Genomic DNA, 27,326 nt, shown 5'->3' with positions numbered 1-27,326 from the left:
AAATTTATAAAATATTTTATGAAAGTTTCGAATACTGTAATATTATTTAATTATAATAGTAAACCTACATGTTTTATACTCCTAATAAATACAATAGTACAGTACATATGAAGCTACTATAAAGCAGTAGAGGTGATTTATTAAAAATGATATTAATTAACACATTGGTACTGTACATATTGATAATTTCTATAATAAATAATCAAAAATGTTTTAAAAATTTCTTATGCAATAAGTATTTTATATTTAAAAGATTTGTGCATATTTTCTTAACTACATATTTAAGCTTGATAAATATTCAAAAATATTTTTTATTAATTATTTGCAACTTGATTTATAATTTCTTATTTGATATACCTACGTAACATTTTTAGTTATTAGTTTAATACGAATATTAATGTAAGATGTTTGACCATAAATTTATAATCATCATTTTATTTATGGCACTCTTGGCATTAAACCTTACAAATACGGTCTTAAAATAAAGTACTGTATTAGTGACACTGTCAATAAATCCTTAATATAATCATTCACTTGGAAACGCAGTGAAGTGCTTAAACCTTAGGGAACCATTGTTACTGTATACCTTTTACAAACAACTAAAAATTTTCCCACGTAGAAGACCCACTTTTTCCTTTACTCCATTTAAGCGAAATCTCTCCCAAAGTATAGTTAAAACAGTGCTTATAGGCAGCTTAATTTTATTTTATAGAATTTAAGTTAATTAAAAAATTGAATAAAACAGTCTTTAAATGTCATTTAAAATATAACATGTCTAATTAATTAATCATATTATAAATAAAAATAAGTATAGTTAAACTACAGAATTCCAGATTTTATTACAGTTATAATTATAGTGGTATGAAATATAATTTCAATAATATAACGTAAAGATAATTTATAAACCACAGGAACTTCCTAATTAATACGAATAGGATATAATAAACATGTATGTTTATTGTATTGTATATAATAAATATATTTTATATACAGGTAGTTATTAGTGTTAATTTATAATAAAGAACAGATTGTGTTATAATATACTGTACTTGTATTCAGAAGTCAGTATGCATAGTTATCCTTATGAATATTTTCATCGTTAAATATTCTCACTTTTTAAATACAACTTGCAAGAAAGACAATAAATAGGACTTGCGAATTTAACTATAAAAATACTTTTAAATTATAAATATTATAAAGATAAAATACAAGTTGAAAATTTGCATACCTCAAGCAAACTGGCTAAGTAGATTGTTCGGTTTGATTCTTTACATTTGATAAAGTTTATAGTTTCGATATAACTTTTGACTCATCTGATCATCAAATCAACATTAAATATTTTGATTATCAAAACATCATTAAATCATCAAATCAAAGTTTCAGATTAAATAATAAATTAAAAACACGTCATATGTACAGTACAATGTTGAATAATTTATAATAAGTTTAATTTTTTTATGGAGTTTATAGAATTACGTTTAAGACTAATATTTTCTAATTAAACATAAACTTTACAGCGCAATTGTCACTAAAATAATAATATAAGTCCTGTAAAATTATAACTCATGTTATAAATTAGTCAAAGTAATAACAAAATAAATATCTCATATCAATTAAATGCTTAATATTTATTCAATAATTATATTATTTTACTTATTTTATTCAAAAATAACTGTTTGATAAAAAATATTTTAAAAAAGAATCATCATTCGTTATTTAAATATTTGAAGAGATAATTTATATAAATCCAAATAAACTGCTGTTTTGTAGATGTTATCTAATGTGTAAAATTTTTATTTATTGATCCTTATGTTGTCTCTAAAAATAAATAAATTTTTATCTAGGATTATTATTTATTTAATAAGCAACATGTTATTTTTGAGTCAATATTATTTGATAAAATATAACAGTAGTGGTGTCAGCTGTAAATGTAATGTTTACAAATACAGTATAAATATCTAATATAATTCTTAAGAAATCGACTTGCATCATAATTTCTTATGAAATCACATTGATTCGATTCGGTTTAGAATCAATTGTAATTTGAAAATTATAGTTTACTAGTTAATGGGACTAATAAACCTTAATTTAATGTGGACAGGAAGGTATTAAATCAGTTACTGCTGCTAGACTTCGAAAACATGAAAGTTGCAAGCTGGCAAATCGAGCCTGTAAAGTGGATGCTGCACACCTTTCGATCTAGTTTAGGACCATCATTATCTTGAGTATATCTTTCAACGTCTCGAAAACGACAATAACGAAAGTTTTCGTATTGCTTATTACTATAGCGTCACTTACGACAGCAACATATTTGTAAGCATAAAACAGAGCAAAACATCCGGAACTTAGATTCACGTTGATCTCAACGGCACAAAAGCATCCTCACTTCTACTCTATTCCAGCTAATTTGCTTCTACGTATTCTCGGATTGCAAACTCGTCCGTATTTCTAGTCCGTTGTTTTCCTGCAATCACAATGATCAAATTTATGCTCAGGTATTTCTCCTACGAAATTACTTTTATATCGTATTTATCTTAGACAAGTTATTGTCTAAAATACACAACATTCAATATAGTCCCTTCATTAATTAATGTTCACTGAAATCGAAAGGAAATAAGTTCGGAAAATCCTTCTAGAGTAACATGCAAAACGTTGCAATTCATTGTTATTTTACGTGTTTCGCCCGTGTATATTTCTATTACGTTACGCGAAAAAGATCCTTTCCTTGAAATCTTTATGACGTAAATCTATAGGCCCCGTGCCAAAATAGCGTAAACAGAAATTAATTGTATGATAACGTAATTTGAATTCTTTCTTAGAATAAATATATATTTAATATATCAGTAAACACTAAACATGCTGGCCTAACGTAAGCTATGTATGAATAATCTAGATCGTAATAATTATATAAATTATTTACTACAGCATCCAATCTATGATTTATGTAATTATCAGAGAATTTATTTATTTATCTAACATTTCGGAAAACTTTTTTGTAGAAAGGTCGATTAACGATATTTTCTTTATGAGAAAATCATATTTTTTGCCAGGGAAGTAAACAGTTTTTCAAGAGATAACAGATCACGCGCATACCTCTAAACAGCTGTTGTCTTATTTGGAACAAAAACAAATTAAGAACTGAAAACACGTTTACAAGTCTAGGAATTTTAGTGATATAATATTTAAGAATTTTGTAATATTCAAATTAATTACGAAACTTGATATTTGTATACTACAATATTATTTACTGAATTTACTATAACTAATAGATATAAATTTTTAAGAAAAAACAAACTCGCAGAACAGTTTGGAGACTCATAATTAATCGGGTTCTAACGGTTTCTTACTATAAATTCGTCACTGAAAAGCAATTAATTATACTTTCGTTAAATAATATAAATGTTGCGGAGATCTAATTTTGTAAAAATATAATAGTAATAATAATAATATTATTATTTTTATAAGAATTCATCGAATTAATAAGTTAACATCATGCAAATTTTGAAAGAACTTATATTTAAAGAAAAACTATTGCAAACAAAAAAATATTTATATGCTCCAGAATTTAAATTCCTTATTAATTTGCCCTAATATATAGGCTACAATTTCAAATATTTATCGATAAATAAATTAATATTAATCTTTAATATTGAAAGTAGAAACTTGGAATTTATCAAATTATTATAATTTTTTAAACTCTCATTTATATGACAATATATTCAAATAATCATCTATAATCATGACAATATATAGAAGGTACTATTTAAAATTTCATTCAGTCATAATAAGCTTTGTAAGACAACTCAACGTTTTTATCCTGTCATGGCTCATTTGCTGGCTTCTTATGAACATGAACTTTAACAGAAACACTGTTAGGAGATTTCTATTTTCAATCGTTCATATGAATTCTGATGAGTTTATGAAATACAAGTTTAATCATTTACAGATAAGTTACATAAAAATTATTTTAACATGTTTATCATTAGAATTGTTAAACATCTGTTTATTTTTCGAAATACTTTTCAACGAGGTTAACTCTTTGAAATGTTTATGAGTATTATCCGATATCATTGAAAGATAATTCAGTGTAAATGAATCATAATAATTACACACGCTGAATTAAAAAGTAAAAAAGAAAATGAATATATTGACAAATATAATATTTCTTTAGGATAATATTTTATTAAATATCATTAGACAGGATGTAAAAAATCATTTTAAAATAATTAAAATACACTAATAGGCCTTAACACAAAACTTGCAGTTTTTTAATAATAAAAATTAAAGAAAATTTAGTATACAAATAGTAAATATTTAAATTAAACTTAAAGATTTAGTAGGCTATACAATGCTGAGTATTGTGATATATACACAGTGAACTACAGGTATAAGTTGGCAGAAAGCCAAAGTTCACTGGCTCTACTTGTTGCATCACTTGAATTTAAGTTTGATGTACAAGTTTTAAAAGTTAAATTTTATATCTTTTAACAGATAAATTGGTGATAATAAAAAAAAAATTAATCTAATTTTGTATAAATTCAAATATTCTCATAATGTATTTAAAATTATGTACGATAAAAAGCAATTTCGCAAGAAAGTGATAGCGTGTGATGGAGTTTATTGTGCAATTTTTCAACTATAATATATTAAAAAGCTTGCATTATATTAACATACAGTATTTATAAATCTATGTGAAATTAAAATATAAAGCTTAAAGACTTAATTTTTAATCGAAGCTTTTTTGTTTGTTTAAGAAACAAAAAGATCTATAAAAAGAGAAAATTATCAATAGTATATAAGTGAACTAAAGGAACTAACTATTGTCTAGGAATATTTATTAATACGATCCAAACAAAACTACTTTAGAAAGATAAAGGGACTTTCTATTTGGGGAAGGAACATATTTGTCTCTATATGGTTAAATAATTATTTACAGAGAAATTGCACGTTTAGAAACGGATATAGCCTAAAGAAACTCTGATTGAATTGATAAAACTGAGAAAGGATTTTTGTATTAAACGGAGCATAATTTTCTACTCAAAATTGAAGAGAAAAATATAGAAATGATGAGCCCATTTCTCTCCTAAAATTATTCGTTTTGATTACTGATAAACCGAATTAATTTTCTAGAAACCTATTAAATATCGCGCTAAATATTATTGTTACCTAAACAGATAAGAATCTTCGTAAAATTCTCCTTATTTGTTAAAATCGGAATATTTATTTATCATTTATAGTTCCGTTTATAGAATGATAGTTCTTTGAATGTAATAGGAAAACCGACAAACTGTTTTTCCTGAACGTAACATTCAACGTAAAAAATTAATTGAACGAGTTTATTATTTGACAAAATTACGAAGAAATCGAATTACCGTATTTTACGGACTATAAGACGCACTTTTTTCTTCGAAAAATTGCCTCCAAAATTCAGGTGCGTCTTATAGTTCGTAAAATACGGTAATTCTTTTAGTACGTCTTTGTTCGGATCGACATTAATTATAATATGTTTTATGTTTAAGAGTTACTTGTCAATATAGTCCGGACACGAATATAAATATTGCGATTCGCTACGTAATTTAGATCAATCAAAAAATTTTCCATAAAATTTACTTAATTTAAAGAATTAAAACACGCTTGGAAAAATTGTTTTTCATAATACAGTGGTGCCTCGTATAACGTACGCCTCGAATAACGGACGCTGCGAACAACGGACTTTCCGGCATAATTGGTGACTTCTTCATGGGTGCGTTCTTTAATAGCGGTCGCTCTGCGTATCCGCTACTACGGGAGTGCGCTGCTGTTTGTAGGCATTTAGGAATGACGGTGAAAGAAAGAAAGATGGCAGCGCCCGCACTATCGATAGTATCGTGATGGAGGAATCTATAATTCTAAAATATGAGCTTTTAAAGGCAAAAGAAGGGTCTCAATTGTAAAATTTAACCAAAAAATGGATTATTTGTTGAAAGAGCATTCAAAATAGCCACGAAAAAAAATTAGAATGCCGACTACCATTCGAAAAAAATTCGTAAAGACACTTACATCACCGCGTGCACTAACTCGCGCTTTCACAATTTCTAAATTTTCATTCATAAAACCACATAATGGACCCGGAAACGAAACCATCTTAGCCATGGAGGACGCCATGTTGCTTTCCACCATAAACTACTACTACAAGCGGCCGTTTTCGCCGTTCGACGGCGCGCACTCCCACCGGAATTTAGGAACGCGTTCCTCAGGAATTTTTAAACGGATGTCGCTCGCGCAGAGTTACGCGGAGAAATAAAAGAACGCGCCCCATGTTCATTTTTTTTAAATGATACAGTACGGTTATTTTATGCTGCGGAACGAATTAGATGTTTTAACATGCATTTCTATGGGAAAATGCGTTTTGAATAACGGACGTTTCACTTAACGGACGTGCACCTGGAACGGATTAAGTACGTTATATGAGGTACCACTGTATTAAAATTATTAACATCTAAAAGTGATAAAAATTCTAAAGATTTTATGTCTGAAAATCTGTCAATATAATTACAGTACAATTAAAAGAAAATTATAATCAAATATAACTTTGCAAAAAAACGTACATAAAAATAGCATTGAATACTCTTTACTTTTTAAATTTAAACGATTCACTTAGTCAGATAGCTCCCTACCCAGTGGCTAAGGGATAGAATCGTTGGAAGCGTTACACGTGTGTAGCTTCCACCAGCTAAACCAGGTGAGGTTGGAGCTCTGTAAAGCGCATGCGCCAATGACCTCTGGCTGCTTTACACCATTCAGTTATTCTCGCCGTGGAAGCTGTCTCGTAAGCGCTTCCATTCCGCCACTGATATTCCAATATACAATAGCAATCTTATCGTTTTTTGTCACATGTAGTATAGAAATTTGTAATAAGATACATAATGCAGTTATAATAAAATATTAATTTTAATTAATTCAAAGTACGTTAAAATATGAAAATTTACATTTTAGAAACTACAAGGGAAGGTCACTGGAAGGAAGAAGCGGAGCTTCCACCGCTTCCAATGACGACACGCCACTGGAAGATATACCTATTTGAGAAAGCTTCGACCATAAAATATCATGATCTATTGTATCAAACGCCCTTGACAAATCAATGAATCCAACATATAATTTAGAGGTTATCAAAATTTAAATTCAGTCATCCGTGATTCAGTTATACCAATAACGAACAGGTAGGCCCGGCGTTGCTCGGGCAAAAGTAACGATAGCGAAGATTAAGATTATTACGTTATAGTTAACCTTGCCCGTTTTCACAGAATGCAAGAATTGGGTCCCCATGTTTCTAGACTAATTAGAGAATTGTTAGATGGGTCAAAAAATATGTTCGATTTCCCGCAAAAACGAAAAAAAACCGCATATGCGTCTTGCACATCGCTTTCTCTTAACAATTCCATTGTTACATAACACTTCCATTGTTACTTGACACTTCCATCAACAATGGAAGTGTTGAATGCACTTAAGACTTAATCCTGTCCCTGTCCCCCGTGGGGAGGAATTTCGAAAAACCCTTTTTAGTGTGCGTCCTCGTGACGTACCCTAACTGTGTACCAAATTTCAACTTTCAACTCCTAACTGTTTGGGCTCTGCACTATTATTATTATTATTGTCAACGCGTCTCGATTGTATATATAGATATGATATGATAAGACGAAATCAACAAAACTCTTATCAAAAAAGTTATTATACAATAAACCGTGGCTATTCCAAGACAATACCTTTAACGTAAAGAAAACTTCTGAGCAAGGAATAACAGGTAGTCTTATCCTGCGTTAAGCACGCGGGATGCAGGTGCACCCCAAACACTTTTAAACGCGTGTATTTTTTCATGTAATGAATGCTCAAAAATGATGCCCTCAGTACCTTCCTTCAAAGTACTGAAGAGCGCACTGAAAAAGTTAAAAATTCCAGGAAAAACAAAACTTTTCATAAAAAACACAGCAAAATGCATGGGGTGCACCTGTACCCCCGCGCCTAACGGAGAAAGTTTTATTAGCGCGACCACTGAAGAGGGTGGAGCCGAGTTATTGTACCGAAAAAAACGGTCATTGCCTGGTATCGAATCAGTCATAATACAAATGACGAATAAGAGCATAGAAGGCGTATAAATAAGATTTTTAAGGCCAATTAACGGAAAGAAGGTGTCCCATAGACTTAGCATTGAAAGTTTGAAAAGTGGAGTTTTCTGGAAATATTTATTGCTAAATTGTCTTGAAAACATGTTTATTTGTCTAAATAACGTCAAACAATTTCTCGTTACCAAATTAGAAGTAAAAAAAAAAAAAAAACGATTAAAACAAGCGATTTTATAGCGACTGTTTACATAAGTCAAAGTGGTAGTCTGCGGGGGCGTGGCATTTCGCGGGAATTTTACCGACAATTGTTTTTACTGGTGGATCTTTTTTTTTTTTTTTTTTGTAACTCTTTCCGCCCTGTGGGCACTAAGAGGGCCTCTTATAACAAGCCCATTATGGATTTGGCCAAGCCTACAATGGGGCGGCCGGGTGGTGAGGGACGGGGACCGACATAACCGGACGGATCACCCCCCGAAATATTCCTGGGGATTTTTCGACCTGTCCGGATTCGATCCCGGGTCATCCAGGGCAGTAGGCTGCTAACCTTGACCGCTCGGCCATCCGACCGCTTTACTGGTGGATCTAATAACAGACAAAGAAAGTAACCAATTACAATGTAAAAGAAGTTAACTATCGATGTTATCTGCCGATAATCCGCCTTTTATCTCTAGTTGCTGTAGAGTTTCGGGGGGTGTACTTTTGGAAATACTGAAATATTTTTGGCTCGGGGTTTGTGACAAAGCATTTAATGATTGGGACAGTTAAAAAACACATACGGGAACACGATTCAACGATTAGATAGCAACAGACTTGTTTACAGTTCGAAAAATAGACTTTTGAAGTTGACGATATTTTCCCTGAAAAATTCCCGAAACGTAATACTTTTTTGTTTCCTTATAAATAAACAGAAATGATATATTTTAATGAAACCAAGTTTAAAAAGTAAAGCCCAGAAAAAACATTTAAATAAAGGAAACTATTGAAAGTTGATCCATAAGAAGTTAATGCAGATTTGACAGTAAGACTCAACATGAGAATATACACAGATGACAACTACGAAAAAATTTTGAATAAATGCAAGTCGCCTTGATAATAAATAAAAAAAATAATATAGCATAATATATTCTCATATTTTAAACGATTTTGGAATAATAAAAATCACTTTAAAATATTGGAATTCATATATAAATGGATATTTTTATTTTAGTTCTGGGCTTTTACTCAACTTGAAGAACTTAATGATTACTCAATGATAAATTTTTACATCGGTAATTCTATTTTTATCAAAATATTTGTACTGTATATTGTGTAATATGCCAAAATATTACTCACATTTATATCCGAAGCAATTATTTTCAAGAAATGAAGCGAAAAATCGCAAAAATTTCTTTTTCATTCGAAAATCGCCCACTTACAACAAATAAAGTGAAACAATGAAAAAATGTATTCTTGTCGATTGTGTCGCGTTTCGCGTGACGATCAAGCCGATTTAGTAAAAATAGCCGATTATTTTTAATTCAACGAATATCGAAATAGCGTAAAAATGATTTTTAATTTCTAGCGAACTTTTCATTTCAAGATAACTGCGGCTATTGCAAATATTTCAAATTTTAATCTGTCAAACGTTACGATTTAAAATATTTTGTTTTTTACGTTACGCTACAGAAATTTAAACAAGAGGAAAAAAATAACGAAAAAATAACTTTCAATTTTTAGCGAAGTTTTCATTTAAAAATGGCAAGAAATGGTTAAGAATATTTCGTTTTTTACGTTACGCTACAAATATTTTTACAAAAAGCATGAAAATAGCAAAAAAAATTACTATTATTTGCTAGCGAACTTTGAATTTTAAACTTGCGGAGGCCAATGGAATTATAACAAATTCTAATCTGTAAAACGTTTCGATGAATAATATTTCTATTTTTATAAAACATTCTATTGTTATCATAATATTTGTCCGATATATTGTGTAATTTTCCAAAATATTACTTACATTTATATCTGAAGCAATTATTCTCACGAATTAAAGAAAAAGATCGCAAAAGTTTCTTTCTCATTCAAAAATCGCTCACTTACAACAAAGAAAATGAAACAATGGAAAAATATATTGTTGCCGATATAGTTGCGTTTTGCAAACGTCAAGTAGATTTGGTAAAAATACCTGATTATTTTTAATTCAATGCATATTTTTTTATCTATTTTCGTTTTAATGATTTTTATTTTTTAAAGCTTATTCTGCAATGTCGGAACAATTAGGAATACGCTTTTCACATGCTATATAAAGTAAACTCTTTAAAGTACTTACAGTAGATAACAACTTAATTTATTCAAAAACTTTCTCTTGCACATGTAACAATTTTATTTATTACCATATAAAAATTAATAAATCAATTTATAAAAACATATTGAACAGAAGGCAAACAATAGAAATATCTATTTCAACTTTATTTATAATATTATTTTATAATAAAAATATTCTACAAAACATTTATTATGAAGATGGCGGCGGTTATTAAAAGTATAACAAATTCTAATCTGTCGAACGTTACGATTAAAAATATTTTGTTTCTTACGTGAGGCAATGTTACGCTACAAAATATCATAATAAAAAAAATCAACTTTCAATTTCTAACGAGCAATTCATTTTAAAATGGCGGCGGCAATGAAAAATAAAACATATTCTTATATGTCGAACGTTAGAGTTAAAAATATTTCGTTTCTTACGTTACGCTTCAGATATTTCTACAAGAAAAAAAAAATAACGTAAAAACTAACTTTCAATTTATAGCGGTCTTTTCATTTTAAAACGGAAACGGCAATTAAAATTATAACAAAGTTTTATTTGTCGAACGTTACGATTAAAAATATTTCATTTTTTGCGTTACGCAATGTTTCGCTAATTAAATGTATACAAGAAACATCGATATAAAAATAAAATATCCTTTGATTCGTTGCAAACTTTTTATTACAAGATGGCGGTGGCCATTAAAATTACAGTACACTTTTCTATAACTCGGTAGATAGGTTTCGTGTTATATACATTCGTGTTGCACAGTACGTGTCACTCAAATACATGAGCAAATCAGAGCCCAGCACGTGTGCAGTTTACGAATAACGGCTGTTTGAAATTTTTTCTTCCATAAAATTAATCGATTCTAGACTAATTTCACTCAATATTTCCAATTCATGCATATTTTTTCAAAATAATTCATATAAACTATGCAATAAACAAAAAAACTGTTGGATTATTTACCGCATGTGAACCGTTCGTCGATGCCATTGCTTGAGCTTGTTTTTGTCGCGGAGCGGTTCATCGAACGGCGAGGGAGTGTTTCCTTATCAGCGAATTTTTTGCAAAAAATAACTTAGCTTCGGAGACATTATTAATAAAGATATAATTTTTATGGCCGTTGAATAATTAATGTTTTTTAGTAGGTTTAGTGCTCGTCCAAACTCAATAATTTGTGCTATGTGTGCTATTGGACCGAATCCGATTAATTTTGTCGCGACACGAGTCGGCGATGCCGTTTAGTTGTGTTATACGAGTTTCTTTTAGCGTGTTATCCGAATACGATCGCAATTTTTTCGCCGTGTTATACGAATCTGTGTTATATCAACTTGTGTTATACAGGGGTCTTCTGTATAAAAAATTCTAATTTGTCGAACGTTACGATTAAAAATATTTGTTCCTTACGCTACGCGATGTTTTGCTAATTAAATTTTTACAAAAATCATCGATATATAATAAAACATAACCTTTAATTTTTAGTGAACTATCAATTTCAAGATGGCGGCGGCCAGTATAATTATAAAAAAATTTTATTCTGTCAAACGTTACAATTAAAAATATTTCGTTTCTTACGTGACGCAATGTTACGCTGAAACATCTGTACAAGAAACATCAGAATAATAAAAAAAAATAACTTTAAATTTTTCGCGAGCGAATTTTTAAATGGCGACGGCAATTAAAAATATAACAAATTTTCATCTGTCGAACGTTACGGTTAAAAATATTTCGTTCCTTACGTTACGCTACAGAAATTTTGACAAGAAATATGAAAATAGCGAAAAAAATAACTTTTATTTGCTAGCGAACTTTCAATTTTAACATAGCGGCGGCCATTAAAAATATCAGAATTCTAATCTGTCGAACGTTACTGTAAAAAATTATTTTTTTCGCTTCATTGATATTTCTTGTCAAAATAGCGAAAAAAATAACTTTTCAGCAAAAACGATGTACAAAAAGTTTGTGCTACAAAACATCGGAAGCAGCAACACACGTTACAATGGTTACAATATGAGTTTAAAAAGCGGTAGAATAGCAGTTTTCAAGCTACACATTAAGGTGTGTCGCTTAATATACTATCAAGCAACTGCTTAAGAAACAGAAGTAATATTAAGAAAAAATTTTTATAAATGATATGTAAGGAGGTTTGACGTGGAGGTCATTAATTTTGTTCAAACTCGATTAGGGTACATTGCATCCTTAACGACTGACATGTGCCAAGTATGAAATGCAACCGCAAAAACTAAAAGTTGAAAATCCGACAATCACTTAAAAGGCTTAAACTGTCACTTTTTTCGCGACCGGCTGGTGGCTCGTAGGAGCGCGCCTGGTCCCACTTGAGGAACTAGGCCTCAACGTTGTGGGTTCGATTCCCTGATCCCGGAATCCTTTTTTATTTAATTTTTTTTCGTTTCTATTATACTATTATGTTTATATTAATTTTATTTAAAAATTATTTTCAAATATTCATGTTCACGTGAGGTTCGTTGATAATTGCATCAAGCTGTAAAACACAACGAAATATAAACAATACTATTAGTCCGGGACGCCGCCAGAGGGCGTTCGAGTTGCAGCGGTGTAACTAAAGCTTTGTTACACGATGGATCTTTACCAAACACATTTATTAAGTAGTATTGCTGATTAATACATCAGAAACACAATCCCACTAACGTCAAAAACGAAAAGAATCGCGAAAAAATTTTGATTTTTTCAGTAACAACTTCAGTCGCGTAAGGTGCAGGTGCACCCCCGCGCCCCACCGTGTTTGATCCCCCGTGCGCCTAACGCCAGGTTAATTTTTGTCCATTTGATCACCAGGGATCCATCGACTTCCCTGGTGATAAAAAAGGTTGGATCTTCATCAGCTCGTTATTCAGTAGGTCAAACGTACAGTTATCTCCATCAATTGTTAAACAATCAGCTCTCGTGAACGCAGATTTACCTGTCGCCTTAGCCTCTCGGTAAAAAAGAACGAGATTTCTTCTAGTTCTCGATGTCCAACGTAAATCGTCAAAAAACTTTACCCTAGAACACTTTTCCTTCACTCGGATGTTATATGTAGTACATTTCGGTAAATGAGTTTTTTTTATCGAAGACAACGTAAAGTTCAGCCACCACAAAATTATTTTTTGAAACTATTTTAAGATCTTTCACCAAAATAGAGTCGCCATTGGGTCTTTTAACAGATGACAGAATGTCGGTAACCAAAGACAGAACTTCAGACGAATTTCTCTCTAATCCAGCGATAACAATATTATTTCTCTGACGTTCATTAGACGATGAATCAAAGAGATATAAAAGTAGGAAGTCGGAGACGTAGAAGAAACATTGTAGTTAGAAAATTCTTCTCCACATTGAGGAGACGCTGTTCAAAGTCTTTATGCAAATTTGCCAGCCATTCAAATTTAGTAGCTAAATCTTCGAGTTTAGTCAAAGTGGTATTAAATTTCTCCTCCAAAAGAAGAAAATAAATTTTGAGGTACATTAGTAGACGAAGCCAGTAAGGAAAAAAAGATTCGAGTCGTTGGTTCACTAGGAGATCTTTGTCGTTTATCAACAGACGATATGAACGACTTTGAAGGAGGGGAGGGAGGAGGAATGCGAGACATCGGGCCAGGGTTAGACTCGATGCCTCCAATTAGTAATAAAGCACGTAGTAATAAACATATATCAAAAACTAAAGAAGCACACAATCTTTAATGTAAATCATATCCAAAGCCCCGTATTAGGACCAATATGCATTTCGGAAAACTTTTCAATTAGTTTATATATATATATATATATATATATAAATACAGCATTTATACAATAGGCCAGTGCATGTGGCAATTTTACGATCAAAATTATACAATAATTAACACGTGTATATTAGTGGTTATTAATTACTATAATGAGGATAAAACTTCCTTATTATATTATATAGTTAATATTGACGTTCAAACATGATAATTTTTAAAAATCGCAAATTAGCATGCTTGAGTGTTATACGTGGTTTGTGTGTACTGAAGTACTGTTCTTAGCGCCATCTGTCGGAGCTTGAAAAAATTTTTAAGTAAAATGATGATGGAGTTGACTGACTATTAAGTAAAAAGACTCTGATATCATTTCGCTCGTGTCAGCCGCCATGTTGTTCTAATGACGTTTGCCTTTATTTGCATATGATTGGCTGCTCATTTCAATATTGTCATTTTGCTAGAGTCAATGGATTATCTGGTCACCGATTGCGAGTGAAATGTAGTCATTTCCATTACTTTTCGCTCGCTTACATTGTTCGCTGGGGCGCTTCGAACGTTTGGGATCTGCTACAATGTGAAAACAGTAGAAGGTATTTTATTTTTCAGTTATTCAATCATTTCTTTTGTTATTTAGTCATTAGCAAACATGCCAACGTGCTTTGTTTCCGGGTGCAATAACGGATACTCTAGTGAAAAAGGCAATAAAAAGCAGTTTATAGGGTGCCAGAAAATCATTTGGAACCAACGAACTAGAATATACTATATAGAGTGGCTGAAGCGACGCCATGTTTGAGGAAAATTGAATGCACGTCCGCCATTTTCCTTTTAGTCAAGAGGGCGTAGCATTTGTGTCGCGTAAAGGCAACGAGCTAGAATATTCCAACTCGCTGTGTAAATGTGATAGTACCCGTCGTTGCCACCAAAAGCGCTGTAACCATGGTCACACCCACTCTGTGTAGTATATTCTAGTTCGTTGAAACGCTGGAGAAGATTCATTCCTCGTGAAGATAAGAAATTAACCAAAAAGGCTCGTAAATGTGAGAAGCATTTTGAGTATCCCTTCTTTAATAAAAACATTCAGTCACACAATCGATGGCCAATTAATGCAGTCTGCACGTGATAGATGGGCACTGACTCCGGATGCATTTCCATCTAAATTCCCCAATCGTCCTTCCTATCCAAGTAGCATTAAAGTGTTCCGAAAGTGACGATGTCAGTCACAGAGAAAAGCTGCAGTTGTCTCCAAGAAACAAGTTTATCTCACAGGTAATGAGGTTATTTATACATCACAATGCTTAAAATATTTCAAAATTTTCATAGATGTTGATTATTTACTGTACAATAATAAACTTTATATAGCTTGAGTGTAATTTATAACAACTAGATGGATGATGACGATGATGATAAAATTTTAATTTTGAAACGTCTGAACTTATTTAAGAAATGACTTGAAATTAATATGATTTAAAACCTTTAAAAGTAATTTAAATAATCATATATTTTATTAATTTGTGATATTTACTTGACTGACATATAATTTAATGAAATTTTGTAAGTAGTCGTGTTGTATGTAGCTGTTATAACATTTGTTTAGGTCGAGAGAGTTCCTGAAGATTCTTGTAATGGGAGTAGACACATATGAAACAACATAACTAAAAATTTCATATACGTCACTACGATTTCTTTCATTACGGGATCTTTCTAGTACAATGTAATACTTACCGCTAATATTGCATCAATCAAATTTGTAGATCCAAGAATGTAGCGTTCCTAAACGAGTAATGTTTTAATTAATGCATGATACTTTATTATGCCAATGATACAAAAAAAGTATTTATTAAAAAAATCTCAGAAGAAAAGTTAATTTCGAGAAATTAAAAGATTTTTATTAGTTGATAAACCGAGCAGTTAAGGTGGCAACCATCACTCTGAGGACCCAGGATCGAATCCGGACGGGTCGAAAAATCCCAGGAAGTTTTCGGGGATCATTCCCTGAAATTCCGGACTAGTAGGTCGGATTCCATTTGGCCGTTTCCTTGAGGACCTGAATGAAACCATGGTGGGCATGAAAAAATGTACTCTTAGTTCCCACAGTGGATCATCCATATTCAGTAACGCTATTTCTATAGTAACTATCATCCCACCCCTATAATGTTTCGTAACGTTGTGGCACATATCCACCACCAAAATTACGTAACGCGCATTCAGCTCCCTTAATTGTTCTAGTGTACGGGATACTGAAGATTATATTATTTTATAATTTTTACAGTTTGCCGTGCACGTTATACATAATGTTTATTTCACAGCTTTTTAACACTACAGAAACCAAAATGAATCGTTTTGTTATTCAAGCTTAATCCCTACACATTTTAACCAGTCGGTTTAAAGACCTAGAAATTACGTAAATTTTTAGTCCATTATTCAATTTTGGAGGAAAAAAGTTCAAATTTTAAATAAACATGGTAAAATCTTCATTAATACTCTAGTAATTATAAAATCTAAACATGTATTATCAGATGAGGAAACGTAACTTACTTGTGTCATTAGAAAAATTGCTTCTGTCAAATCTGTTATAATGAAGAGAGTCGTAACAATCAACCAAGGGAACATCAACCGGTGACTAGTCTTTAAATGCAAAGCAAAGTATCATCAATTTAAAACCATATACGGATGAAATAATTTTCTATACGGTTGTGTTACTAGGAATTAAATGTTTCTCATGGGCTAACAAATTGTTATAATTGAAGTTTGTTAGTTTATTAGGTATACATACCTCTTGAAAGGGTGAAAACAAATGATTTCAATAGAGCACTTGCCCAAAAATACGTTGTATCTGTCTTTGTGTATTATTTATTTTACAAGAGTAAAACATACAGTATTTCACTGTAAACACAAACAATAGCGTTTGTTTTCTAAACTTTATACGGTTATAAGAACTGCTTATAATGGTTTCTTCAGCCTGCAACGCCCTGTACAATTCAGCATGTTCTTTGAAAACTATTGACGTGTCCAAGAGATCTCGTTTCTTTCCTGCTCTTATGAGCAATGAGCCATCATATAGAGGAAGCAAGGAAATATCTGTTATATTTTGAAATCTGGACACTACCTCTGCATCTTCTCTGCTGAGGCAAGTGTTTGTAAGTTATCCACGGTTGCATGACATCACGATTCTTGCACAGACAATGGTTACTGCGTGTCATCTGATGATACCATATAACGGAGATAATTTTTTGAAAATTATCTACGTTGCTGCACATTTTTATCACAATTTTAATTTTGTTTTTTTTTTCTACAATAATTTACTCAAAAACACTGCAATTACCAGTATATACAACGTTTTTCCATGCAACAAATATTTGAATATAGATTTTTTTTCTTCAAATGATGTCAAAAGATGTGCCCGTACATAAGGAATGTATTTTTGTATTAAACTCAATTTCGCCAATCTGTTGGAAACAAATTTTCATGCGCAAGCTTTCAATTGTTAAATAAGATTAAATAAAATGTTACAAACATTTTTTAAAAAAAATCATTCACTGTACATTTTTCCTTGATTACCCAGTACGTTTGTGATTTTCTTTCATCCCTGTTGTCTAAACAGTGAGATAAACACATTGATGATATTAACAGTAGGTGTTCAGAATGTCCTTCTTTCCATGCTCTAAAAACTCCATCTGCTGTACAACACACTCGAAGGAGAAACTAAAGTGCGCGGAGTTGTTGCACATGTAAAATTCTGTGTTAAGACAGTTTGGTGGGAACACTGCCTTGATAAATGAGACTCTTTAGGTAGCTCCATAACCAAAATTCACGGGTTCAAATCCTGATGATCGTAATTGCTATTTTGTTGGAAATGATTGGTTAACCGTTGAACATGCTGTGCATCGTCTTCAAAATTTACACGTAAACGTTGTGGAACACATCGAACAACATTCCCTGTATGGCTAAGCAATCTACACAGCACGTGCTAGTATGTCCCCATACGAAAAAATAAGTCTTTTTCATTGTTGTTTTATTTTCAGCGCCGTTTACCCTGTAGCGGATTATTTTAGAACTAAAATTTTTGTTTGCAAAATTATTTTCTTCGTCCTTTGAATAGCGTGTATACAAATTTTGGTGTCAATCAATTTATTGGCTGGAGCTACAGAGTACTCTGAATAGTACAACTTTAAACTTTAATTATGATCACCCGGTATATTATATTATATATATATATATATATATATAATACTAGTATATATAATATATATATAATATTTTAGTAGTAATACTATATATATATATATATATATATATATTATATATATAGTATTACTACTAAAATGATTTTATAATTTCATTTTTATAAAATTAAAACAAAGTTAAGAAAGTATACGATAAAACAAAGTATTCTCTTACAATTTTTACGCCGATGTACATCAGAACACTGATCAAGAAAAAGCAGAAATAAACTACCAATTGCATCACCAAAATGATCATGATGTAGAAATTTTCTGAAAACAAACGAAAAATTTTTATATGTAATATAGCGAAAGTTAAACGTTTCTTTAAAATAATTTAAGATTGGAATTTAGAAAATGCTTTAATATAGAAATATACGTTCTAAGTTTGACTCTGCAGATATTAGCGAGGTTGAGGCCGAAGTTTTAAACGCGAAAACGTGTACGTCGGACGTTGAGCGCCGCTTTACTGTAAGCCTAGAAGTTTGACAATGGCATTTGGAAAGTCAGTGGAATCATGCTCGACATTCCAAACGCCATTGTCAAACTTCTAAGCTTACAGGAAAGCGGCGCACAACGTCCGACGTACACGTTTTCGCGTTTAAAACTTCGGCCTCAACCTCGCTATTATTTTAGAATATTTAGAATTAAGAACGGGTGTTTTGCATACTAACTAGAAGAGTTCTGGGAGGCAGTTTCTTCGTGTTTTGCCAAGATATAACAACAGAACAGTGTCTTCACTAAACCGTAAATCTGCAACAAAATATAAGAGGTTTAGCATCCTATGATCAATTTAAACGGCTTTAAATAACTTACGACGGAAAGGATGCCGGCAATGCTTGCGGCTTGTTTCACTTTCATGCCGCAACAATATTTGATTCGGATACACATTTTCAAAGTTTCTTCTAACTAATAATAACGTTTTCTTAACAATGAAACAAATCAAAATTGTTAGACGACGATGACTGTTGCGTAAATTGATTTGATCAAATATTTACGTAATTTGCAACTTCTATCAGTTTGACGGCCAAAAAATCGAGGAATGCAGGTTCGAGTACGAGTCTGGATTGGAGTCAGAAATTATCGTGGTGGTTTGGCTAGAATATGTCTGAACCTACTCTTCACCATTGGATGCCTCTATTGTAAGCTGGATGAAATGTGCACTATTATACAAACGTAGAACAATCGAATGACAAATTTTTAGTTGGTACCAACACATTGACAGGGTCAACTTTACGAGTAGAAATGAAATTCTTAATGCTCTCAGAAAGAAGACAATTACCAAAAAATTCTGCTAAAGGGAAAATCGAACGTTAATTTTGCGTTTCTGCGAATATTTTGAATAATTATTACTAAAAAATTTTATTTTAATTGATAAGCCAATTTTTTCCAGGTTGCCGTATTATACGAAAAATGAAAAATCGCGAATTGTGTTACTTTTTGATGTTTTGTGTCTTATCGCCTAAATTTTTTTTTTGTCAAAACCATCGTTGTGAAACTAAATGTTGTGAACCGTAAGCTAGGAACTGAAGTCTGAAAGGCCCGTTGTGTCAGAGTGGACTGAAAGTTTGAGGGCCGGGAATAAACACATCTAGGACCCACCCATCTGAAGATCCATATGAGCAGTCACAACTTTTCCAACCGGGTCCAACAGCCCTCACTCAACGCAGAATTTTAGGGAATGATCTCGTCCGTAGTGCTATTCTCAGAGACCACTAACAGTCGAGAAAAGCCAGCATTCGCAGCTCGTATTCAATCTTAAGACCTTCCTGAGCTCAAAACCAGAGCTAAGTTACTATTACCTTCATCTGACAAAATAAATATACGAATTAAATTTTAAAAAATCCAATTATTAATTAATCTTTCTCTGCGGAAACTGAAACGAATTTTTGCTTATACCGGCAGAAAAATCCCTAGAAATGTTTTGGAATGTGATTTGTCTCGGATATGTTGGGCCAGATTTTTCACCAACCAGCAGCTCCCATTGTGGCCTAACCCATGACCCATCATCAGTTTGACATAGCCCACAATAGGAACCACACCCAAAATCTTCCCTAGTTTTTCGACCATCTGGACCTGATCCTTGGTCCGAGAGCGATAGACTGACGTTTTTCCCGCCTTAACCATTCAGTCATGGGCATATCTGGCTCAAAATACATGAAAAGTTCTGAGCCAATCTGGATCCAAATCGAGCATTCCCGGGACGCTAGTATGGTATCTGCCGCTTGATTCTCGTGTTCGAATTGACGATTCATAAATTGGAAATGAAAATGAGAAAAATGACATCGACAGTTCAATAATTATTTCTTTATTCTTTTCAATAGGAGCAAAATTTTGAATACGTTTTCAATATATTCGAACGTAAAATTTTCCAAATCAGGACGAAGTGGGAAGTTCCGAAATGACAACAGCATCCGCTGGTATTTGGGAGGAGAGGACGAATTCTTGCATGTTTCTGTACTGGGAGTAGACAACGACGAACACAAATACCTGAAAATTATATTAATCACATATGTATTTGTTTATAAATTTTTCTATAAAATTTGAACTTACGCCAATAATTGGTTCGATCAGGCTGATTACTCCAAAGAGAATGTAACCCTACGTAAAAGAATTCATAAAATACATCTTTAGTCACAACCTACTAAAAAGTTATTCGAAAAAAGTGCACTTTGTGTTTTAAACTAAGTTGAAATAAGCGTAAATTTCACTCTCAATTCAGTAATACCTACTTCCGCCAGAAGATAAACTGCATGAATATAATCCGCTAAAATGAGGAACGATGTAAATAGCAACCAAGGTTTTATAAATTCTAGATTTTTCTGAAAATAGAAGTCAAAATACTTTGTTAAATCGATATCTAATGTGTCATTTATGTAAAACTTTGAAAATTGTTTTATAATTAATTTACTAAAGCACTGGGGTTTTTAACTCCACGTGGGTGAGCACTAAAAGAGTTTTCTAGCAATACATTATGTATTAGGCTAGACCCACAATGGATGATTGGGTGGAGAGAGACGGAGCATACCCGAAAACTTTTTCGGCCCTCCGGATTCGATTCCGGGTTCCCTAGAGCAATAGGCTGCCACATTAGCTTCTCGGCCATCCCAGTATAACTATACTCTAGGATTGCTGAGTAGTGTCATAATACTTTCTACGTGTATTACTAAAAGTACGAACAGCACTATATTATAATAGGAGTGCCGCAAGAAAAAATTGCCAAGAGGAGGGTGTCGCTATTAGGTAAAGGTTGAAAACATATAATTATTGTAAAAACGTTGTTAATTATTTTAAATGTATTAAATAATATAATAATGTAACATTAGTTAGAAATATCAACTTTCAAAATATAGTTGGATGGGTGTCAGTTATATATCATTTACGATTAGGATAGCCTGTGTGTTTGTACACACAAGAAACTTTAAACTCGTTTATAATTTATTCATCCTCGAAATATAAACGAATGAAAATGTTTCGAAGAAATTAAGAAAATTAGAGAGTGTTTTTTGAGTTCGCTTACAAATTTTATTCCGAAGAACATCAGGATGGTGGCGAAGACAAAAGCTAAAAATAGCAACAACTCACTAATGAGAACGGCTCTGACCACGGGGATTATTTCTGAAAATAAACAACAATGACCGATTAGTTTCCGTCGTTTATATTAATATGTAAATATCTGAATAGATTTATATGCTATGATTTTTCACAAATTCATAAATATAGTTAAGATAAATCTTACTGGACACTTTTTCAAGTTCCTCGGTTCCTTTGTAAAATGCCAACAGATAAAAATAACCACCACTTTTACCTAATCCGTAGATCTGAAATAGCAATATTTCATATTTAGAGGTTTTGATCGGTTTTGACAAGAATCATATCGAATAATTTCTAACGTTTTAATTAAATTAAAATAAAAGTTCGTGATATAATTATAAGTACAGTACATCTTCATCCAAAAGTTTTCTAGAAGTGAAAGTTACGTTCAGTTTACTTTGTACTCACCATAGATATGAAAATTGCAATGTAACTCGCCCATTCTATGCTAATACAATAGAGATTTTTCAATCGAATGCACATTTTCCTCAAGTGAAATTCTGCAACAAATGTTTTAAAGACGCGATTATTACAAAACTGTTCTAAGCTACAATAACTATTTTTTCTATTGAAGAACAATATTAATAAAAAGAAAACGCTTCTCATAAAAGTATTTTATTTTATACTCTTTGCGCTCAATGGAAACTAAAAGGCCTTTTTAATCAAGGCAACATCATTATTTGGGCCTGTGAGTTCGGCCAAGCCTACAAAAACGGGCGGGATGATGAGACACGGGGCCCGATATATGTAGGGCGTATAAGCAAAACACTTTCAGCTCGTGCTGCGATTGCCCAAAATTTTTCTCTCCCGAATTGCCGTTGAAGAGTGCCAAAACTTTTTAGTGTTTAAATAAACAAACAATTTTACTTTCTGATGCATTTGAAAAAATATAATTATGATATCAGACTTTTTACAAACAAAAGAATCACCGAAATATTTACAACTTTTAGATATGAATTTTGCATTAAATTCTTATATAAATATCACATGTTTTAATTGACAAACATTTCATAACATTTTTAAATTTAAATTAGAAATAAAAGTTATTTTCAGTTGTGTGATTTTATACTTGCGCATTTAATACACACAAACTTCCATACATTCAATTTTATTTCTATAATTACGTGCACGAAACTGAAATGCAAGGTTAATTTCGTCATGAAATATTCAAAATATTTTATCACTTTTATATAAACACAAAAATATAACTTTCACCATTAACTAAGAATGGTTTGTAATTTACTCTATTTTGATCGGGTTTTTAACTATTTTTCAACATATTTTTTCCATACTCGTATAATTTCTTACGAAAAATTAAACGTCTATTCACTTTTATCTGGTTTTATAAAAAAAAAAAAAAAAAAAAAAATCTGCATCCGAACGAACCAAAAAATTCCTGTTTTTCGACCCGTCCGGATTCGTTCCCGGACTCTCCAGAGCGGTCGACCACTCGGTCATCCGCGTATGGTAGCATGCGTGGCCGGACGACCGAGTGCTCGAGGATCCTTTCTATCTTTTAATGAAAGATCCTATAATAGCTTATTATTTATAAACTTACAGTAAATAGTATTAAAATATATTCCAGTAGAAATACTTTATTATTTTTAACATTTGGTTTTAAAGCAGACGACAATTATCGAACGATTAGTTGGCAACACTATCGTGTAAAGAACCGTCTGCAGGTTTCGTACCATGTTGATTAAACGTAGGTGAAAAATGTTTATTCCTTTTAATTTTCTACGTAATAGCAAGTACACAACAAATATTATCATTTTATTCCAATTAATTATCATTCTGATTCAATATATTCTTTACTTCTACGAGCGTGGTGGTGATCATGAGGTCCCAAACGCCTGCCATTTTGCCAAATGTGGTCCACATTATCTTGGTTAATTGAGGTTTTATGGTATATAAAATGAATGAAGTGATACTTTTTTGTACAGCAATTCCAAAAGTTAGTTGTTTTATCTTGTTATTTACTCCATTTAAAGGAATATTTTATTACAAGTATTATGTAGAGATGAATAAAAATGTGTCAGTTCGTACATTCTTAAAGTATTATGGGGAACAAAATGTATTCCTTAACGTATTAATATCAATTAAAGCCAGTAGGCCGCCGAGTGTATAACATAGTTATTGATACATACTAGTTATTAATATGCGTGTTCAAGAACTACCGTGAATCAATAACTAGTGACGTTATACACTTATCAGCCTGCCAGCGGCTCCCCTCTGGGAGGAGTCGGTCAGCAGCACAAACAGTTGTGACCGTGACAGTGCACATAGGTAAAATTTAACCGTCATTGTAAAATTGAAGAAATAACATCAAATCAATATAAAGGTGTTCACTATTTCAAACAAACAGACCTATGTAATCTGTTTTCAGTATGCTTTTTTGCATAATTTAAAATTATAATTCTAAAATATATATTTACATAAATAATTCTAGTGAAATATCTTGTTTTAGGATGGTATTTATTGTCCTTGTGGTTTTACCATTAAAATTGTAATAAATAAATAAATTTGTGATGGAAATCATATTGGTAAATTTTTTATTTATTTTAAATAAAATTTTAAATTTTCATTTTATAGAAAGTTGATATTCCTGGACATTTCAGTTAAAAGGTATTGGTTGTGATGTAGTTCTCAAAAAGAAATTATATCTGGAAAAAGAAGTGTCTGAAAACCTGATATTTATTTAGCTTTCCCTACTAATGTTTGTAAGTATTCAAAAATTTAAACAGTAATTACAGATTATTTACTAATTAATTACATGATTTACTTCCAAAAGCAAATTCAAAGATTCATTTATTTGTCTAAACAATTAATAGAATACCAGTTTGACATGTAATTTAAATTTGTAAACTTCTTTTGCTTAAATGTCTATCCAGGGGGAAAGAGATCTTTTCAGCCTTGCACAAATGTATGCATGTGGTTCATGCATACATTTGTGCACAGCTTGAATTTGCATGCTTGTTACAGTGTTAAAATAATTCCACACCAGACATTTAGGGTAAAATGCACTTGGTATTACATATGTCTCATACGTTGTGGGGTACACTACTCAGTGATACACAATGTGGTGGTTAAACACCCCATTTCATGAAAACAGTGCCTTGTTGATCCATAAAATGTGCTGAAGGAGTTAATACAGTATTATATTATTGTATATGAAAATAATCATCATGTAATAATTATATTGATTTTCTTATAAATGTTATTTAAAGTTTTGTTTATATAAATATAAATAAATATACAAATTTTATGTTTTTGCTTCTCATAAAAAATTTTTATTTCAGGTGCTGAAAATTCTCATAAAAATTAAATATGAAGAATAAAAAGCAAGAAACACTTTTCCAGAGAATTGATATTATTCAACAGATATCTCCATTTCAACATTTTATTCTTGCTTTAATGTTTCGTTTAATGTTGCTGATTTATGGACAATGGCAAGATCAATATTTTGAAGTTAAATTTACAGATGTTGATTATCGTGTTTTCACCGATGGTGCATCATTTGTCATAAATGGAAGTTCTCCATTTAAAAGACACACTTATCGTTATACACCATTCCTAGCCTATTTATTAACACCTAATATTTACTTACATCAATTATGGGGAAAAATGTTGTTTTCAGTTTTCGATGTTTATACTGGTTATCTGATCTATGAAATTTCAAAGAAAAGATTGAATGACTTATCGTCACTCTGCTGCGCTTTGCTGTGGCTTTACAATCCATTGCCTGCAGTTGTATCAACTCGTGGAAATGCTGAATCTATTATGTCTTGTCTCATACTTTCAACAATTCAACTTTTACATAATAATAAAATATTCTATGCTGGCTTAGTATATGGATTTTCTGTGCATTTCAAACTCTACCCAATTATATATGCTCTCTCTATATATTTAAGATTGAGTGAAAAATCAAATAAATCCAATATGAAAAAGATTTTATATTTGGTACCAAACAAAAAGCATTTTTCATTTGCAAGTGCTGCTGCTATTACATTTATATTGCCTACTTTTCTCGCTTTTAAAATGTACAAAATGGAGTACATTGATGCCGCTTTTCTCTATCATTTGACTCGTAAAGATATAAGACATAATTTTTCTCCATTTTTTTATCTTTTATATTTGTTAGATGACGAAAATCATAAATGGCTATCGTTTCTTACATTCTTACCTCAAATGGTTTTATTAATAGGTATATCAATTAGTTTTAATAGTGAAAAGGATTTATCATTTTGTATTTTTATACAGACAGTTGTATTTGTTTCTTTAAATAAAGTTTGCACATCTCAGTATTTTTTATGGTATTTCTGTTTGATGCCAATAGTCTTGCCCTTTTTAAATATGTCTGTAAAGAAAGGTTTACATTTATTTCTTTTATGGCTATGTGGTCAGATGTTATGGCTGTTTTTTGCATTTCAATTAGAGTTTAAAGGAATCAATTCTTTTATTTTATTATGGTTAAGCAGTATCATTTTTTATCTGATTAATTTCTGGATAATAAAAGAAATGATTATTTCTTATAAATGGTGATAAGTATCGCAATGCAATTAATAAATTGTATTGTGATATATAAATGTTTAATATCTTACTACATTGTTGTAAAAATGTATTATATACAGTATATACATATATATGTAATTTATATATATAAATTTAAAATAAATTATTATGAGAGTTTTAATTAAAAAAATTGATATAACATATTAACTTAAGTGTTTTGAAAATTGTAAATATTCCAGTTAAAGAATAAATTTTTATAAAAACAGTAAACAGTAATGATTTTTTGAAATTTAACTGATGATTTTAACCAGTTGCGCATCATTATTTAGATCACATGTTCCTAATAATTAAATTGTTTTATTAATTTATTCTTTCTAAAAATAGAAATAACTGAACACGAAGTTAACATGTTGAATGCCAAATGACCACCAATGGACGTTTTTATCGTTGGCTTTAATACTGTAAGCCTTCTGGTGGACACAATTTATTGTATTTTACAGCATATAAGACATGCTGCTATTTTGGTACAGCATACTTAGGGGAAAATATATTTAAGTTATCCCATGCCTTTGGCACTTGGTCCCAATATTTTTTTTTCTCTATTCTGGTTAAAAAATAAAATTAGAATGCACACATATTTATCAGGGAAAAAGAGGAGTTTAAAAAAAAGAAACAATTAAAATTTACTGTTAAAATATTCAACATAAATACAAGCAAAAATTGCATAGCTATAGGAAATAATATGTTTAATTAAACTACCATTTTTATTCAGGAATTGGACTAGGTATAGGTTACCTGTAGCCTACTGAAGGTCATTTGGGAAATTCATTAGCCTATACTTCACATTTAAGATGCAGGATGTTTTTTGAGCCTCGTTTTT

The 27,326-nt window shown here is 31.2% G+C and overlaps 2 protein-coding genes and 1 long non-coding RNA gene across 3 annotated transcripts; 1 reads left to right on the top strand and 2 right to left on the bottom strand.

Moving 5' to 3' along the window:
- Positions 1-15,687: 15,687 nt before the first annotated feature.
- LOC136968177 (uncharacterized) lies at positions 15,688-18,613 on the bottom strand. Its single transcript, XR_010879613.1, has 4 exons — positions 18,519-18,613; positions 16,656-16,745; positions 15,843-15,890; positions 15,688-15,772 (listed from the first exon to the last, which is right to left on the bottom strand). It is a non-coding gene; the product is annotated as an uncharacterized lncRNA (long non-coding RNA).
- Positions 18,614-20,632: 2,019 nt separating this feature from the next.
- On the bottom strand, positions 20,633-22,464 carry LOC136968171 (uncharacterized). Its single transcript, XM_067262143.1, has 6 exons — positions 22,343-22,464; positions 22,080-22,161; positions 21,861-21,958; positions 21,073-21,162; positions 20,894-20,941; positions 20,633-20,830 (listed from the first exon to the last, which is right to left on the bottom strand). The coding sequence occupies exons 1-6, from the start codon at positions 22,415-22,417 to the stop codon at positions 20,717-20,719; spliced, it is 507 nt and encodes a 168-aa protein (XP_067118244.1). The 5' UTR covers positions 22,418-22,464; the 3' UTR covers positions 20,633-20,716.
- A 1,179-nt stretch (positions 22,465-23,643) lies between these two features.
- On the top strand, positions 23,644-26,679 carry PIG-M (Phosphatidylinositol glycan anchor biosynthesis class M). The gene is made up of 3 exons (XM_067262130.1): positions 23,644-23,685; positions 24,531-24,654; positions 25,234-26,679. The coding sequence occupies exon 3, from the start codon at positions 25,262-25,264 to the stop codon at positions 26,474-26,476; it is 1,215 nt and encodes a 404-aa protein (XP_067118231.1). The 5' UTR covers positions 23,644-23,685; positions 24,531-24,654; positions 25,234-25,261; the 3' UTR covers positions 26,477-26,679.
- The last annotated feature ends 647 nt before the right edge of the window (positions 26,680-27,326 follow it).

Source organism: Centruroides vittatus, unplaced genomic scaffold (assembly GCF_030686945.1).
Source record: "Centruroides vittatus isolate TY-2023 unplaced genomic scaffold, ASM3068694v2 contig_1033, whole genome shotgun sequence".
Taxonomy (NCBI): Eukaryota; Metazoa; Arthropoda; class Arachnida; order Scorpiones; family Buthidae; genus Centruroides; species Centruroides vittatus.
Note: the sequence above shows the minus strand (reverse complement) of the source record. Positions and strands in the feature narration are given on the sequence as shown.

Bases quoted from the DNA above. Each gene is read 5' to 3' on its own strand.
- PIG-M (XM_067262130.1), top strand. From the start codon at position 25,262: ATGAAGAATAAAAAGCAAGAAACACTTTTCCAGAGAATTGATATTATT.
- LOC136968171 (XM_067262143.1), bottom strand. From the start codon at position 22,417: ATGTGCATTCGATTGAAAAATCTCTATTGTATTAGCATAGAATGGGCG. The intron at 22,162-22,342 runs GTGAGTACAAAG...TTGCTATTTCAG, and splicing joins TTGCAATTTTCATATCTATG to ATCTACGGATTAGGTAAAAG. The intron at 21,163-21,860 runs GTAAGCGAACTC...TTCTATTTTCAG, and splicing joins TGTTCTTCGGAATAAAATTT to AAAAATCTAGAATTTATAAA.